The sequence below is a fragment of the Melanaphis sacchari genome, unplaced genomic scaffold, assembly GCF_002803265.2.
Source record: "Melanaphis sacchari strain LSU unplaced genomic scaffold, SCAv2.0 Contig305_pilon_pilon, whole genome shotgun sequence".
Taxonomy (NCBI): Eukaryota; Metazoa; Arthropoda; class Insecta; order Hemiptera; family Aphididae; genus Melanaphis; species Melanaphis sacchari.
Window position 1 is genome coordinate 47219 of NW_020271179.1, and position 17736 is coordinate 64954.

Below are 17736 nucleotides of genomic sequence, written 5' to 3' on the forward strand. Positions count from 1 at the left end.
ATCCCAGATTTAGTTATATCGATAACCTGTGAGCTTATACGCTTCTTGAAATGTTAACTAATATAATAATAATTATTTATTAGTATATGTATAATATATTTTTTTAATTGCATGAACAATATCATAATAATATAATAAACAATGATAAATGATTATACAAAATTAAAACTATTAGAATACAGATATTAATTAAAATATAAACAATATACATATAAAACATACACCATAACATTGTAAAACTGATGTAGTTATTATGCGTATTATATTAATTAATGTATAGACAAAACCATTTAAAAAAAAAAATTTTAATAATATTTGTATGATTATAACGGATACATTCGGCACTACTGCAGCTTACGGAACCGATAAATAATAACTGCCAGAAAAACTGAAAAAAATATATGTTAAATTCACCATTATTTACTTTTAATAGTATCAATAAAACTATAATATGTGTTAAAAATATTTAGAACGAATAATAATAATAATAATAATAATAATGGTATCGTAGCAAAATAAAAAAAATCCGTTTGAAAACTGCAATTCGACAATTGAATAATAAAACAAAATAATGCATCGTAGTTATCACTTCATAAATTCAAAACACTTACTTGAAATTTGCGTATTCACCCATGTACGTGTAATTCTCAGAATCTTCGCATTTGGACTGCTCGTAATCTTTCCATTTGTCGCATTTGATCGATTTGAACTCGTCTCTAGACCGGATGGACCGCGCATAAAACTCATAGGATTTAAAATGACTGCACACCTCGCCGTACACTAAAATAAGTTCATAAAACTTGAGATAATCTCGACAAACCACGATTTTGAACAGAGAAATCTCCCGGTTAACGTTTAATAATAATAATCGACGTCTTTCACCAATCAATTCACAATTTTTTATCGTATACATTATTTTTTGAATATTTTGATTATTTTTAGTATAGGTAGTGAAATATTATTTTTAAACAGCACATTTTTCGTGCCATTTACAGTTAATTTATTTCGACCTACACGAGTATCTATCTATGCAATCTAAGATACATTATATAAACTATATTAATATTATGTAATATTTATCATTAAAATATATGTGTATACTTGTGAGTTCAAAAGTGTATTATTACTATTTATTGTTGGATATATTTTTCAACTTTCCTTCACACTTTTCAAGATTTAAAAATTATGACTGGCAGTAATTTTTACTGGCGTGTTTAAAAGTTCATTATTATTATACATAGTTCTTATAATAACAATAGTAATATAATTTATATTCATTTCAGTTAAAATTACACATTTCTTTATAAATATTATAATACAATAAAGTATTATTATTATTTTTTTGGTGGTTCAATAAATTTATTTATTCTAATTATTGATTGTTGACTATTATCATCAAGCAGTTTTATTTAAATCTGTATCTGATTTATACGCAACTAATTTTTTTTCTGTTTTCAAGATTTTAATAACAACATTTATTTATAAGATTAAAATGTTCAACATATTTTTTTAAATAATTATACAAAACAATAATAGTAGATTTTAAAAATTAGATTGAAAATTCTGATCTCTTATATGAACGCGGTTATTTGCAATGTAAAAGAAGAAAAAAATCTGTATGCAATTACATCAAAAAATATCAAATGCGTGTAAAAATACTGTCAACTCTAAGCCTGAAAAAGTGTGAACGAAAATTTAAATATAATATCTAGTAATAATAATAAAAAGTTTTAAACACTCCAATTTATAATACTGGCAAAAAATGTTTATAAATATTATAATATTTAAATATAGTGTATAAATAAATATAATATAATATGTACGGTATCTTTATTTTCAGGAACAATGCATATTTAAACTATAAAATTATAATTGATCAATAAACACAGATAAGAAATGTTGGAAATCAATCTCCAAAAAATAACGTTAATTTACACCCCTTGCGCAATTTGACATTACGAAATAATCTTGTTAATGTTACAATAATATTTATCGTCATTAATATTGTTGTACGCTCATACCGTAATCGTATCTGCAGCCCGGTTGTCTGGTGATGCCGCCATTCGGATAGAAATCGATATTTCCTATCGGTTTATGCTGCCCCAACACCAAACTTGTCGTGTGCACGATATCCACAAATTGCGCATCGGTTTGGTTAAGTCTCTCGGTAGGATGTTTACTGAAGAACAAAGGCCTGGCGGGATCCAAGCCTGGAACGTGTATACACGTGTTTAAAATAAATCATTTTCAATCGTGAAACTTTCCACATGCACTAAGTCAATATAGTGCTGCAGGGTTAGTCAAATTTTTAGACGTATAAAAAAATGTCGTTAACAATGATACTGTATACTCAGAAAAACGAACGATGCTATGTTTTCATAATAGTATTCATAGTAAAAGTATAAACGTTATCATTGATTTAAGCGTATTACTATTTACTTTATGTTGTTTAAGTATGTGATTATTATTTTCTTCATCATACATAACGAAAAAAACTCGTTTAAAACAACACGAACCTGATTTTATTATATGCATTACTCTTCATAGACTGTTTAATGGTACCATATATTTTACAATATTGTAAGACTATTTAGAAATTTAAAATATGTTTCTGTTCTATAGGATTTCGATACCGCCTTTGTAAAATTCAAAGTGTTCAACGTTCAACCTAAGGTTTTAAAATTCGTCACCTATGTATGAAAAATCACTTACCCATTTCATACGATTGACTCTCCTACACTATCCCGAGAGGATAATCACCGATGTATGTCATTATAGCTAATTTAAACTTCTCTTTTACTTATATATAAATTTTCAATTATTACACATAATTATTCTTAGTAAAATTGTTGTTTTATTTATTTATTATTGCTTTCGACTTATCATACTACTATATACCAACCTATTAAGTTTATAATTTTTATATATTACATTAAATGATTAATTAAATAATGAAGTACATTATATAATATTCATTAGTAGATATCCACATTTTTTTCGAAAGGTTACCGGTTAAGTTGTTCTATCTCAAACAAGTATACTGTTAGAAACGCCTATATATACGTGCAGTTTACAATTTTGGAATAAAACACGATTATTTTCCTGTTTTAAAAATGTAAGAGTAAAAATAAATTGAATTAATTTACTATTAAACTATAATATGTCTATATTATATTAAATAATAGCTGTGCAAGTGTGTAAAAATTAATGTAAACGCAATTCCAAGCACAAGACGTAATTTGTCCATCACTGTACTATATAAAGTCAGAAACATTTCACAAAAATGTGAACATTACACTTTTTAACAGAAGTATTTATGATATTAATGCATTTATCACCGCGGTTGACATATTACTTTATCAAGGTATTATATACTTTATTTAAATATTAAGTTATTTAATGCTAATTTAGCGTGAGTATTTTATATTTTTGTATGATACTGTATCATTCAAATATTTTTAAATACTTTTTATCAAGATAAAGAATTGTAAATAATTTTACAATATTAAATAAAACAATCGCTAGTGACAAATTATATTTGTAAAAATAAAGCTTGTCTAAAAAAAAATGTTATTTAAATATTTCATAATTTTGTATTTCATGTAATTTACTAGTAATATTCATCAGTAAATTAGATTTAGTATTTGTGAGTGTGTGAGAGTTGTATTTATTTCATTCTAATTTAAAACCTCAAACCACATCTATGAGGAACCCATTCAAGTTATATATTGTCTATGTATAACAATGACAAATTATAACTGTTTGAAAATGTACGGCTTGTTTAAAATTACAATATGCACATTTCCGTTCAAACACAAATCGGAATAAAATTATGAAAATATTCAATTTTGTATGCACATTAACCCAATCTTTTACAAAGCTATTATTGTTTTTATTTTGCCATTTGTTATTAATATTGAGTTAAACAATTTAATCTTTTGTCAAATATCCGCTCAATATATCAAATAATTTTTAAAGATATTTTTAAGTCAACATATCTATTATATTCGCACATATTATAGCACAAAATTTTCCTCAAATATTCAGGTTTTTTATTTGTATAATTATTATTCAAACACATTTGACTGTTCTTATTAGATAAAAAAATAATCATTTCGAGACTTTTAATGTGTTAAAAAAATACTTATGTATTTATGTACTTAATAAAATACTACGAAACATAAAGTAAAATTAATCTGCAAAATTATCGTTTTCAAAAAAAAAAATCTATTTTCTTTAGAAAAAATACATATTTTGTTCAAATACGTAGCCTGCAGTGTAGCAGTGTATTATATATTATGCAGATAAGTACTTGTCAGTTCTTGTCTTATATTACATTGTTATTATTATTCCATCGAAAATTGTTAATATCATGAAAAACAATTAATAGTTATTGATATTGAATTTACATTTATGTTATATGTTATAAACTTAGATATAAGATAAGAATTATTATATGTACATACCAGTGATCCTATGTACTTTTCCTCCGAGCCGTTTACCGGCGAAACCAGCAATATGGGCGCCCATGCTGAAACCTATTATATGTATATGGTCATTGGTCTGAGACGTGTTTTCCGTAATCGTCGTTATCATTTCCCCTATATAGTTTCCGATTTCTTTGCAACGCAACCAGGCCGTAAAGTACGGAAAATCCAATGCAATAACACTCCAATCCACGCACACCACATTGTAATCGAACAATGCAAAATATTCTAGAAAAGTTTTAAATTCATCAACATTGTTTGAAAAAAAATTCTGACAAAACTAAAAACCACCAGTGGTGAATTTATAGATGAATTGCTACCTAGAATTTATCATTGCGCTTAAAATAAATTATTGTTTTTCTACCCACGCTAACCATTAAGCATAACTTAATATAATATTTCATTAACAATATCTTCTTATACCTTACTCGAATAGATGTATAAATGGTACAGTAAATTTAACTCACTCATTTCCTGTAAATGAATACAACCAAAGAAATAAAAATTTTGGATTTATCTATAGTGTACTATTGCACGATGTTCATAATAAATAATAACTAAGATTCAGAAATTGGAGCCCTAATACATGACAATTAATAAAATAAAATAAAAGATAAAGTAGCCAAACTTCTAAGTCAAAACTAAATCAGAAGGTCAATTTGTATTTTTTATTTTATTATTCGCTACTCAATATTGCTCCGTGCAAGTAGGTATTATTTTTTTTTTTTTTTTACATTTTAATTACACAATCTATTACTTAAATATCTATATCAAATAAAATGAATATAATTTTGTGTATGAAAAAAGGATACGATTCATTACGGAATGAAGTATCCTCCCAATAGAAAAACTTCAAAGTCGAAATATTATAAATTTATAAATTGTCTATTTTACCCGTTTTAATTATCGATTTGTTTTAGTACAAATGGCTATTCGAGTGCCAAAGATATAAGTTGTGTCATATTTATAAATATCACCTTAACCAACTGTGAGTAATCTACACCAATTGGTTTTAAGTACAATAAGCAAATACAATTCCATTAAAATTCTTAAGAGAATAGGTGATATTTTTATAATTATTTTATCAAGACATGTCAAATTGTTTTCTTTTAGTAATCGCTTATTATACTATTGGACAACGCATTATATATCATATTATTATATATTATTATACTATAGGTACTGTGCAGTGTTTGACGGTTTTCATAATATGCTGTTGACACACATCTCCATCGAACGTATAACCTTGGATGTTTGGCGCACTCGACCGGATGGCCTGACAGCCTATTCTCAGTAATGATCGAACTAATCGACATAATTTACCGAATGTATCTATATATTATATGATATATATTTATAACTAGAGTCTTGAATTTATTGATTGCGAAATAATCTAGTTTTATCACGAAAACTACGACTCAAATCAAATTTTCCCGACCAACACACCCATGTCCCATTATAACCTACAGTGGGAAGTAAAACCCGAAATAAAACGTAATAAATCGGAACTGTATACAAAGTATAGTTATTGATACCTATCTAAATTATTAATTTATGATACAGGGCGTGCGATTTATTATCGACGGCCAAATAAAATCGATATTGACTCGAGATCCAATTATATCCGAGGGGAGAAATCGCGCGTTCCACGTCATAGCCAGCCATTCTAAAAACCATAAGATCAACGAACTGCAATGCCGACGACTAACCACCCCCGTACTGAACACACTATGTCGACCGACACTATCTTTAAAAACAATTTCCTAGTTTCTCCGTTAGTCAATATTCGAATAGAGGTACTTTCCGTATCTATAAGCTGTGTATAACACTAACCTAACCTAACCTAACCTTGCACTGCATTAAGCGGATTAAGCGTTTAACTACCGTTGGCCCGTTGAATTATCTTACACCGATCTTTAACCCAATTCAAGCTTGGCTCCTTATGTGCACCATCACTGTTAACTAATAACTATATCATATATTTTAGTCTATAAGGACTCACCAGACTTCAAAGTCAAACAGACGCTCTGCTCGCTTTCACTGTCACCCAACCAACCGTGTATCAAGATTTTAGTCGGTTTACTGCCGTTGAAACCCGATGACGACAACGACGTTGGGTCGTTGGGCACCAGCCTGAGACTGAATTCGGGGTGCTCTCTACAAACAAAATACACAAACCGTTAAATGCGTTGAAACTACGCCCGCAACGTGTAGATAGCGCTAGCCGTTCCAAGAAATGTCAAACTGTTCTGTAAATGATTACATTTAACAGTAAAAATACTTTCGTGTTCACGTGTGTCTGTTTACAGGTAAGTTACTACGTCGTACACTTATTACTCTACAAATTTGAAGTACCTGGTGCATTACACTGTCATATGTGACTAGAAAGACTAGGCTAGGTGACCAAAATATGTTATTGTTAAATTTTATCAATATTTTTTTTCATTCAATCACACATCTCTGTAAATATATAAATATTAAACTTAATAACATATTTATCCGACGATTCCGTTATTGATAGACTTAATTAACAAAAAACGGAGCAACGAGCAAATCAACTTAGGTTCAATGAGATGGATAATAAATTAGTCAAATGCGCGAATCAGGTTATTAATAGGTGTATCGCAACGAGATGCGCGTATACTGTTTTTGCAATACGCATAAATAGTGAGAGTAAGATTTTTTTATAGAGGTCAAACGCGTTTGTCGCGTATTTCCGTTTTGAAAATCTGAGCTCCCGTGATGAAGACGGCATAATGAATACCGACCGTCTATACTGTACAAGAATAAATCGTGTGGCCACGGATATTATAGATTAAAAGAGGAATGGTGGCGATCCTCTACCAGTGCAACAGAACACTCTACCACTCTATAAGCTTTCCCGTATGGGATATTATAAATATTATGATAACGCGATTGGCTAGTGAAATTCAAGCGGTGTATTAAAAACAGTATAAGCAACGGTTAGTGAACTCAAACTTGCTCTCATCTGCCATGTAGAGGATTAAAATAATACATATTACGCAAATGGAAAGAGAGGTTCAAAAATTTCATCTCGCCGAAGTCTAGAAATTGGACACAAAATCTCATTATTATTTCTCAAAAAACATGATCTAAATCGCGAATTCAACATAATTTTTTTTAATTCGTCCATATACGCTCAAATCGTTTACTTTGTAGTATTTTTTATAAATCGTTATTAAAGTGTAATACAATTTTGGTTCAGTAAACCTCCACTTTTGGGACAATAACATTTTTCACAAATCTTCCTTTATTTTTTTTTTAATTGTGAAACATTTTTTAAATATACAAAATATGCCGCTTAAATGTTGATATAAAGTATAATAATGCATGATAATTATGCATTTAATATTTAGATAAAATGTGATAAGTAACTAAACAATAATAAATTACTCTACAATCTTGTATAATCAAGCTCGTATGCAAAATTTCTTCATGAAAGAAGAAAGTCATAAAAAAAAATTAGTATTATAGAAAAGCATTTTATTTATATTGATTTTTAAGAACTTGAAAAACTGTATTTATTATAGTCTTTCAATCATTATAAATATAAATATTATTATTTATTATATTTTATTATTATTATTATATTATAATATTATAAATATATAAATCATTATATATCATATATTCAGGAGTCTTACAGAAGTAAACTCCCTTTTAATTTAATAAAACCAATAACTGTTAATGACCTAGTTAGATGAAAAAAGCAATTGAAGGGGTTTGAAGAGGTTTAGAAAAGAGTCTAATGGTTGTATTGCATATATTTATTAACTATATCTGGATAAAAATTTGTTTCTATGTCAGCAGATAAAGTACCTACTTATGAACAATTTTTTTATTTTAATCAAATACTGCTTCAAACTGTATTGTTGATAAATTAAACTTAAAAAAAATAGCTGCCGTTGGAACAAAACAACGATTTAATTTCATCCCTATCCCTTACTTTGTATACAACCAGAATGTCACAGATTTGTTTACTTCGATTAGATGGGAGTCTGTCGTGGAGTATTGGTCTAGTTCGTTGTTTTCTGTTATTTTTCCGTGAAACAAATTTTCATATGAGTATACTTGAGTTGAGGACACTGTAAGAATAAAATAAACATTTCACTATAATGGTTTTTACATAATATTATAGTACCACCACAACTGTGTACGTACACAAAATGTCACATTAATATAATTAATAATATAATACATTCGTATTTTGTAATATACACGTTCAAATCTCATATTATGTTTAATATTATGAAAATGTACACATCTGCATCACGTACGTATCTGCATCGACATTTTTAAAACGAAACAAACCTCTCCTATACACAAAATATATTATCTCGTATGGTAAACGACACTTGTTGACTATTGTCAATGTCGCATTCGATGAATAGTCTGTGCGAATGTGCATAATATATAAGATATTATATAGTGACAATGCGCGTCACCCACGTCCCACTACCGCCTCCATTAATATAACGATGACGAATGCCAATATAAATTATATAAATTTAAATCATACATTGAAGCGATATTTTTAATTTTTTTTTTCAGTAGAAAATATTCTATTCTGTTTTTTTTACATAAACAATAAGAATAAATGTATAATGTAAATTTAAGAAAAGATCACGTGACCATTTTCTTTTGAGGATGCGTTTAAAAATTTAACTCATTCACAATAGTCAATAACCTAAAGATGTTAACCAAGTTTTAGCTTGCTAGCCGTTCTATAATAATTCATCATTGAAAAATTATATAAATATTTTTACGATTTCTTAGTAGACAAAAAAAAGGATTTATTGAACGCATATGCATGCACACGGGGTATGCAAGGGAGGCAGCTGGCTCCTCTGCTAGATTATTCTCCCCTCTCATCGAAATCTATTAAAGTAATCGCTATTTTAAAGAAAAAATTTCAATGTGCAATCAAAATATGATTATAAATATAATATATTAATTATAATGTATTTTTTTTCCTATGATAAAACAGCTTCAGCTGTATGATTGTACTGGTTTGCTCAATGAAAAAACCGATAGCACATTCAATATATCGAATACACATACGGTATACCTAATCTCAAACCAGTCAAACACTCAAATTTGATAATGCAATTTAAGCGCCAGAATATTGTTATCAAATGAAAAACCACAAAGTTATAATATGGTAGTTATTTTATATTTTAAATTGTGTTATTTTAGTTATTATTAATGATTTATATTTTATATACTATTATTAATGTTCATTTTAAAATCATAATATTAATTTATTAATTATCTGTATTAAATGATTTTATTATCAGCTAGTAAATAATATGAGTACAAATAAATTTAGAACAAAAACATTACAAGGTTTCTTTAAACGTAAACCTAATCCTGACAAGTTTAAATGTAGTTAATGCATTAAAACTTTAAAAGCTTACAATTTGTATCTACGATTTACACGTACGCCCTAAGCTAAGTTAATTGTACACAGTTACAATTTTTCTTATACATGAGTAATGTGTAACACAACATTATTATTTATTACATTTGCTTTATGATAGGTACATTTCCTTTTAAATGATTGTATATATTATTAGAACAAATATCTAAAATAAAAAATTTACTATTTAATATTAATTTATTTAAACAGATCATATAACAGGTACGCTTTATTTCAATGAGTTATATACTAAGGAGTAACGATAATGTTTATACTTTAAATGGTTCATATTTTAGGTCAAATCTACTGAACACAAATTAGTATTATTATTATTGTATTTTAAAAAACAATTTAATAAACAAATCAGTTAAAAAAACATCACGATTTGGTTATTTGAATTTCCCCAACTACGGTATTGCTTCCCTTGTCTAAAGGACATGCGCACATTCATGGTGAACGATATTTATCTTATAATTGGAAATATATGTGTCGCGTTGATGGCCCACGATGATTATTCGTATGACAGCACAATGTCGCATAATATGCGTGGGTACACCGCTTTATTTTTCGATATTTTAAGGTTACACATTTTGGTATTTTCACTGCTATGATTTTGCATCGAGTGTTACGACTTTCATTACCTATACATTTTATTTATGACATATGCCTTATTGTTCAAAAAATTTCAACTTTGATATTTAAATGCTTATCGGCAAAGTTATTATGATAATAAGATCATCTTTTAAAAAAAATACAATTATCTTATTACCTGATTTATGAATTCATACCTTTATTTAGATGTTTTCGTGGGTATTTCACTCAAATTCTTTCATTTAAAAAAAACGATTTTTGCATTATTATCTTTTATTGTTGTATGATATCATAATATCATTATCATATTTTATTATTATAGCAATTATTCAAAACTCATGAAAGAAGTGAGGAAAAACACAATCTAAAATCATTCCAACTTCCTGGTTTCCATACGCGTAATATTTATTAATCAAAAATACGATAAGATATATTATAACCAACCATTAACGTCATATAATAATAACATACCTATTATTCATTTTCCCAATCGAATTCAATACGTTCAGTCTGTTCAAACTATATAATACATTATGTTATAAGCTATAATAGACGCTAATATGGAACGATATACACAAGTATGCATGGTAAATAAGTAATAACATAAATTAATAACAATATAAATAAATGTGCAATACATTAATTAAAAATTATACTGTTCTACTGTGCGATATATACATGTTATTAAACGTATTTAGCAGCAAGTACATTAAAAACGCTGCAATTATACCTGTATACAAATGTTAAAGTGTGTACAGGGGTGATTACACAAGTGGTGGTAATTGTGGTTGAAGCCCCCCTTCTATTTGAAGGATTCTCTCTAATTTGATATTAGTTTATTTACCAAAAAAATATGAAATACTTATAACCTATAGATACCCAATATTCTTGAACAACACTTATATACTATTACCTGATATGATTCATCACTTGTTAGAGCACTGTAATCGATTTTTTTATTTATGTTTATATTGTATATATGACTTAATAGGTATAGGTGAATAATTTGTATCTAGCCCGTTATTTTTTTTATTTCTAGATCCTACAGAATGTGTGTGTGTGTCTACGACACAATTTTTAAGTCCCATTGAAACACATAATGGATACTGTGATTATATCGACAACGACATTGGTAACAAAAATATATTATGTCATATTATACTCTTGTATGTAGTGTCGAAAGTCAACACGGCTGGCAAAAATAAATTGTATACATTATCTAGATACATAGAACGGTGATGTATGATTGATTATGTCAAGGTTACATACTACCGGAATGGATTTATACGTGTCGTGTACTCGTATGTGTTAAAAGTGAAATGTTATGGTCAATTAACAAGTATCTAATATGGCGAATATCATATTATTATATTATGTACTTACGGCGAAATAGTATAAGCTGAGATAAATTTTTTTATAATTAAAATAATAGTATAAGTAACAAATTTAATGTTCCCGTATAGAACCTCGTAAATACATAATTTTAGTTCATAACAAGATAATTACTATTTAATCACGTTGGCTATTTGCAGCGTGATCATTTTGTTTATGTTTCGATGTGAAATGTAATAATGTATTAGTTCTTGTTGTAAGAAGCTATATAGCTACGTATTATATAGGTATAAATTATATATCTATATATATATAGATTAATTAATTAATTGTTGGTCGGGTAATATTGAGAAAAAATAAAAATGTCGATATTCTAATGAATTTACCATTCAAACTTCTACGCTTATACTAATTCTCGTATTGATGTATAATATAATCCTATAGACAATATTTTTTTTAAGTGTTGAATAGCGAAGGTATATTATATTCTGTTAATTAACAATAACAGAGTATAACCCCAGAGTAACATTGTTACAGTCATCGAGACCTTCACAAAAACCATGAGTTCAAATATTAACATTTTTCTACTAAAAATGTGTTCGACCACAGACGGACGACTGAACCATCGACGCCAAATCAAGCTGATATCTATAGTAATTTAATTACATTATTCGGTTAGAATTTGTGACAAATACATTGGCAGTGTCTTACGCCTTGGTTACCAACTAATGGCACGCCACAGTAAAAATAACAACTCGTCGCATTTTTACAAGAATTTTCTGTATTATAATAGCTATTTTGACACGTGACTACCTGTTTATTATATACATAAAACATAAATAATATCCTGTTAGCTGTTATTTCCAAAATAAAAAAAATAAAAATTGTATCATCGATCGCCAAAATTGAAAATGAAAATGAAACGATACGTATGCACTACACAGTATACTTGATCGTACCTTCGGTATCATATAGTAATATAATGTATGTACACGTTTTCCACTATCGTCTGCAGTTTACTACGTTTTAAAAAGTCGATAAGGCGTCGGGTTACGTGCGTTGAGGTTACCTATATAATATGTTTAACGTTTTTTTATGAGATATAGAAGAGGAAGAGAGTTCTGGGTTTCGGCGAAAACAATAATATAAATGGAAGGTATTATTATAAACGCATTCGGGGCAGACGTGCAAAATTCCTCGTTTTTCTAAAGACATTTAAAGGTTATTTTTTTCAAGTTTTATATTTTTGCGAAACAAGTGTGTTTTTGTTAAATTTTTGTCGTTAGATCTAAACTAACTATAGTGAAGGCTGCAGTTTCCCATTACGCGTGCGGAAATCCAAAAAAATTAAATAAAATAGATTATAATAACAACAACAATAATGTATTAAACGCATATGTACATGGATACAGCTAGTCTATAGTACTATATAAACTGTGCGGATATTATGTGTATGCGGTGTATTCGTAAACTATACTACACCCGCACGAACGGTAATAATATTTTTTCATAAAATACGACCAAGCTCGTCATAATAATACGCGCATATATAAAATGATAATATTATAGTAAATACAGTGGTATTAATGCGTACGGCGGCGGACGAGAGAGTCGAAGCCTTCGACACTACGCTCACACGCCGCTCGGTAGATCAATAACGCACGCCACACCGACACATATTACAATGTACGGTACAACTATCGCCTATTTTTAATTTTTTTTTTTAATACCATAATATTATCATAATTTATGGCAGTGCGTGTTCGATTGCAAATACGTATGTTGCTGTAGCGGGCGCGCGCGCGATTTGTCGATTTAAGTTATATTCAAAAACTCGCAGCATCTGCCGAACCGTGTGTACATCCGACTCTCGAAGCGCCAATACCGTGCGCATGTAAACGAATGTAACGAAGATAACTTTACAATGTAATAATATGTAATACTGATGGCATTAAAACATTATGTTTGTAGAGAAAAATAAAAATCGCGTTGATACATTACACTGTATAGGTGTATTCGCTTTTACGTGTGCGGGTACATATAATTATGCACGATATAGGTAGTAGGTATATATTATTATTATTATTATTATTATTACAGTGGTCTTCACTTATTCCGGGCAGAGAGCTTTTTGTTCGGAATGCGCACAGGCAAATATAAAGCAACTAGACAACCGACTCGATTTCATCTCCGATGCACGGTCGCCATTTGTCACGCACTGGTAATATTTACATAATAATATACGCAACTTATCACAGTCAGAATGATAGCAGAATTAGTGTAGATTATACAAAACACGTTTATCGAATATCGATCATGATTTATTATCAAAATAAAAGCTAATGTTATCGTGATGTTTTATGTTATCATTAGCAGTGTGACAAGTGATAGCTGTACATTAGAGCAGTTCATGCTGAAACATGAGGAGTTGGGTAATTTAATTATTTTATAATATAGGAATATACTATATGCTTTTAGTGATAACATTTGATTCGGCCCAATCGATCCTAAGTCCTATAAAAATCCTTAAAAATTTCCCCACAATACATGGCGGTCGGATTATCTAGTGAATGGTGATTATATATGTTATATATATATATTAATAGTATCTGTACTAAAAACCTATACGGTTATATATGCATCAGTGGTTTAAAAAAACGTTGTACTTACGAGTATAGCTATAAAGATTTCCGAGGCTTGTAAGATCACTTAAAAATCGAGAAAAAGTAACGAAAAATCAAGATCACCGTTGTCGAAAAAGTTAAATTACAGGAACAAATTTGTGACTGTTAGGTATGATAGAAAATAAAAAATTGAACTAGACACAAAATAATATTAAGCATCTATATAAAAGTGTACTCGTATAAATGTATAAATATCAAATAAACTTGTAATTTTTAAAATTGATTTTAAAGTCGATAAATAGTATAAATATATAATATATAAATACTGTATAGATATATATTGTAAATACACCTAGCTACCATCTCTACTATAAGAACCATAAATATTACACCTTAAAAAAAAAAAATAATACATGATAAGAGCATGTGCTTGGAATAGTAATTAAGGAATGCTTCTACACCTTTTATTGCCCTTACCAAAACCTATATTGGTGGCTGGGGAGGCTGCGGATCACATCGTGGATACACTCCTTCAAGTCAATTCTAAGAAAATATGATTTAACAATTAAATAGTATAAATGTTGCCTACATTTTATGTCTATGATCAATAACGTATTTATTAGGACGTTGCCAATTTGAGTAATATTACCATTTTTACTATAATAAGTAATTTAATCTTAATTTTTATTACTTATTTGAATGTGAATGTTAACTGACTTGTGAAAAACGAGAATTGTTTTGTATTTTGTAAAAAAAAATTGTATGTAAGTCAATCACTTTCTCCGCTCATTTCTGCATATTATGTATTATTAACAAACATCTTATCTATTAATATTTCAATAAAACTTAATAAATAAAATGTATTATTTATTTAATTTATTTTAGAATTTTATAATTAATCAATATCTATTCGTACAGTAAAATTAGATTTTATCTATCTTAAACTGAGCACTTTTTTCCGTTATTCCTAAATATATATATATATATATATATTGGAGTTTTAATTATGAATTTAATAGTATGACCTATGAAAAAAATAAGCTTTAACAACAGTTAACATTTCTAAATAATACTAAATGTATACTAAATATAATTATTCACGTATAATTTTTTTTCTTGTGTCTATATACACATATAATTGCACAACATAAATAATGTAATAACCAATAAACGTACTAGAAACTAAAAGCTTAAAGTTTATACCAGATACCAGTTATACTCATGAACTAATTCGAATATTTCATAATTGCACTATTTAGGTTTTGAAACTTACCTTTTTATTTAACTGAATAAAAAAAACTACCTAGCATAGAACGCTCACGTGACTAACGATTTTATCTAAATATACTCTCCATCTCAAACGTCTGGCTTCCATTTATGACGTTATAAGACTCAAGTTCCTATATTTAAAGATATAAGTATTTAACTATGTGTCTAATTTATAATTAGGAATTATAATTATTCATATTAAGTGCTTAATAAATAACAAAAAATACAATAATCGATTTCTTTGTAAATTAAAAAACTATAACAGTGACGTCAATAGATTTTGAAATAATTGAATAAACTATCTTAAATCCAGGAAACAACGATATTAAATTAATTGTAAAAGAAGTACCTATGTAAAAAAAAAAAAAAAAGAAAAAAATGTATTACATATGAAGTACTTGTATATAAACTATTCAAAACCGAATGGGGAAATATCTGTGCGTGATCTACATTTTAAATTGATGACCTCTTCCCGGATCTATTCTTGCCCTACTACACCGCGAATCGCCACCGCGTTATTGTTTCAGAATAATTCAATTTATCTACCCGATAATATAATAATATTATGCACCGGAACGGTTATAGTTATAATACAACCAGCAGTAATATTGCTATATTAGAAGTGGCTTTTGTGAGGTCAACAAAATGGTTTGAAAATTTGTTTTGAAAAAACGTTTGGGGAATTAACATTTTAAAAACGTTGTATTATAATGTAATGCACATGTATAATCTAGTGCATTTATAAGTATAGAAACATTATTTACTCGCATGCTATGCTATAGGTACCTACTATAGTACAACAAACAAACACGATAATCTCACACTCTCACCACTTGTTATTCCTTCGCAGATTTATCTCTCTTTGGCGAATAATATACATTCATGTTATGTAAAAGAGTTGAAGTAAAAATATGCCACGCATTAACGAATATTATAGATAAGTATTGTAGGTACTAATTCAGTTTCGTTGACTCGATGCGTTGAAAATAATATCGTGTTTACATTCCGTATTTGTCATTAGTTTGATAGATACATACATTTTTTTAACGGGAAATTGATGTTTCATCTCGTCACTCATCAATAGATTTCATAAATTATACATGATTTAATAAATAATTCCTTTTCTCTTTAAAATAAATCACCAGTTTTAAAAAAGAAATTTATTCGTTACGTAACAGCCACAAAAAAAAATAATGTTCTTCAATACCAGTATAAAGTCCAAGAATGAAAATTAAACTTTACAGTTATACTTACCGAAGTTCGATAGCTGCAAACAAAGAAGAAAAAGCTGGACGTAGCTGAATGACGATAGTATCTTGTCAAACATTGTGATGGCAAATGCGGCTGGTTACACTTAAGAATAGGTCGCCTTTCGAATTGAAAACGGCAAATGCACATATAATTTAATATAATGTATCGTCAGACAACTGGATGGGTTTCTAATTTATACTATTGTAATTTATAGTAAGTACTATAATACCGACGTGCCACTCGGATCACTGCACTTGAACACGAAACACCGTCATGAGAACTGATAAAAAATCAATTAATCAATAAACCATTATAAATTTATAGCTAATACACGAAAAATCAATTTATTTCCACGTAGACAATATAATTTTTATCATATTTATCATAATAATAAGCACATTAACAATAATTTTGAATGAATCTCAAACACATATCAATAATTATTATTATATTCATAATATACGCACTATTGCAGATTTGAGATTATATAGGTACATCGAAATTCGACGGACAACAAAACGATGGTAATATATGAGAAATCGTCCACTTGAACCATTTTCATATTTCAAAAGTTTCATTTTAATATACTTATAAGTTATCATATTACAATACGTGAACTCAATAATATAATGTACTTAAATATCGTGTACACATATATATACATTTTGTCAATGTTACACCGGCTGTAATCATACATCATATTTATTGTTTATTTTGTCGTTTAGTCTTCGCAAAAACATAA

General features: G+C 28.2%; 1 protein-coding gene across 1 annotated transcript; it reads right to left on the reverse strand.

Annotated features, from left to right (window-relative positions):
• Window positions 1-215: 215 nt before the first annotated feature.
• Window positions 216-17207, reverse strand: LOC112596175 (pancreatic triacylglycerol lipase-like). The gene is made up of 7 exons (XM_025341668.1): window positions 16998-17207; window positions 8455-8593; window positions 6490-6644; window positions 4467-4715; window positions 2022-2210; window positions 612-780; window positions 216-388 (listed from the first exon to the last, which is right to left on the reverse strand). Exons 1-7 carry the CDS (start codon window positions 17068-17070, stop codon window positions 355-357), a joined length of 1008 nt encoding a protein of 335 aa, XP_025197453.1. The 5' UTR covers window positions 17071-17207; the 3' UTR covers window positions 216-354.
• Window positions 17208-17736: the final 529 nt, after the last annotated feature.

Coding starts and splice junctions, on each gene's coding strand:
- LOC112596175 (XM_025341668.1), bottom strand. CDS start 17,070: ATGTTTGACAAGATACTATCGTCATTCAGCTACGTCCAGCTTTTTCTT. Junction 781..2,021: donor GGGCTGCAGATACGATTACG/GTATGAGCGTAC, acceptor AACTTATTTTAG/TGTACGGCGAGGTGTGCAGT. Junction 389..611: donor GGTGAATACGCAAATTTCAA/GTAAGTGTTTTG, acceptor TATTTTTTTCAG/TTTTTCTGGCAGTTATTATT.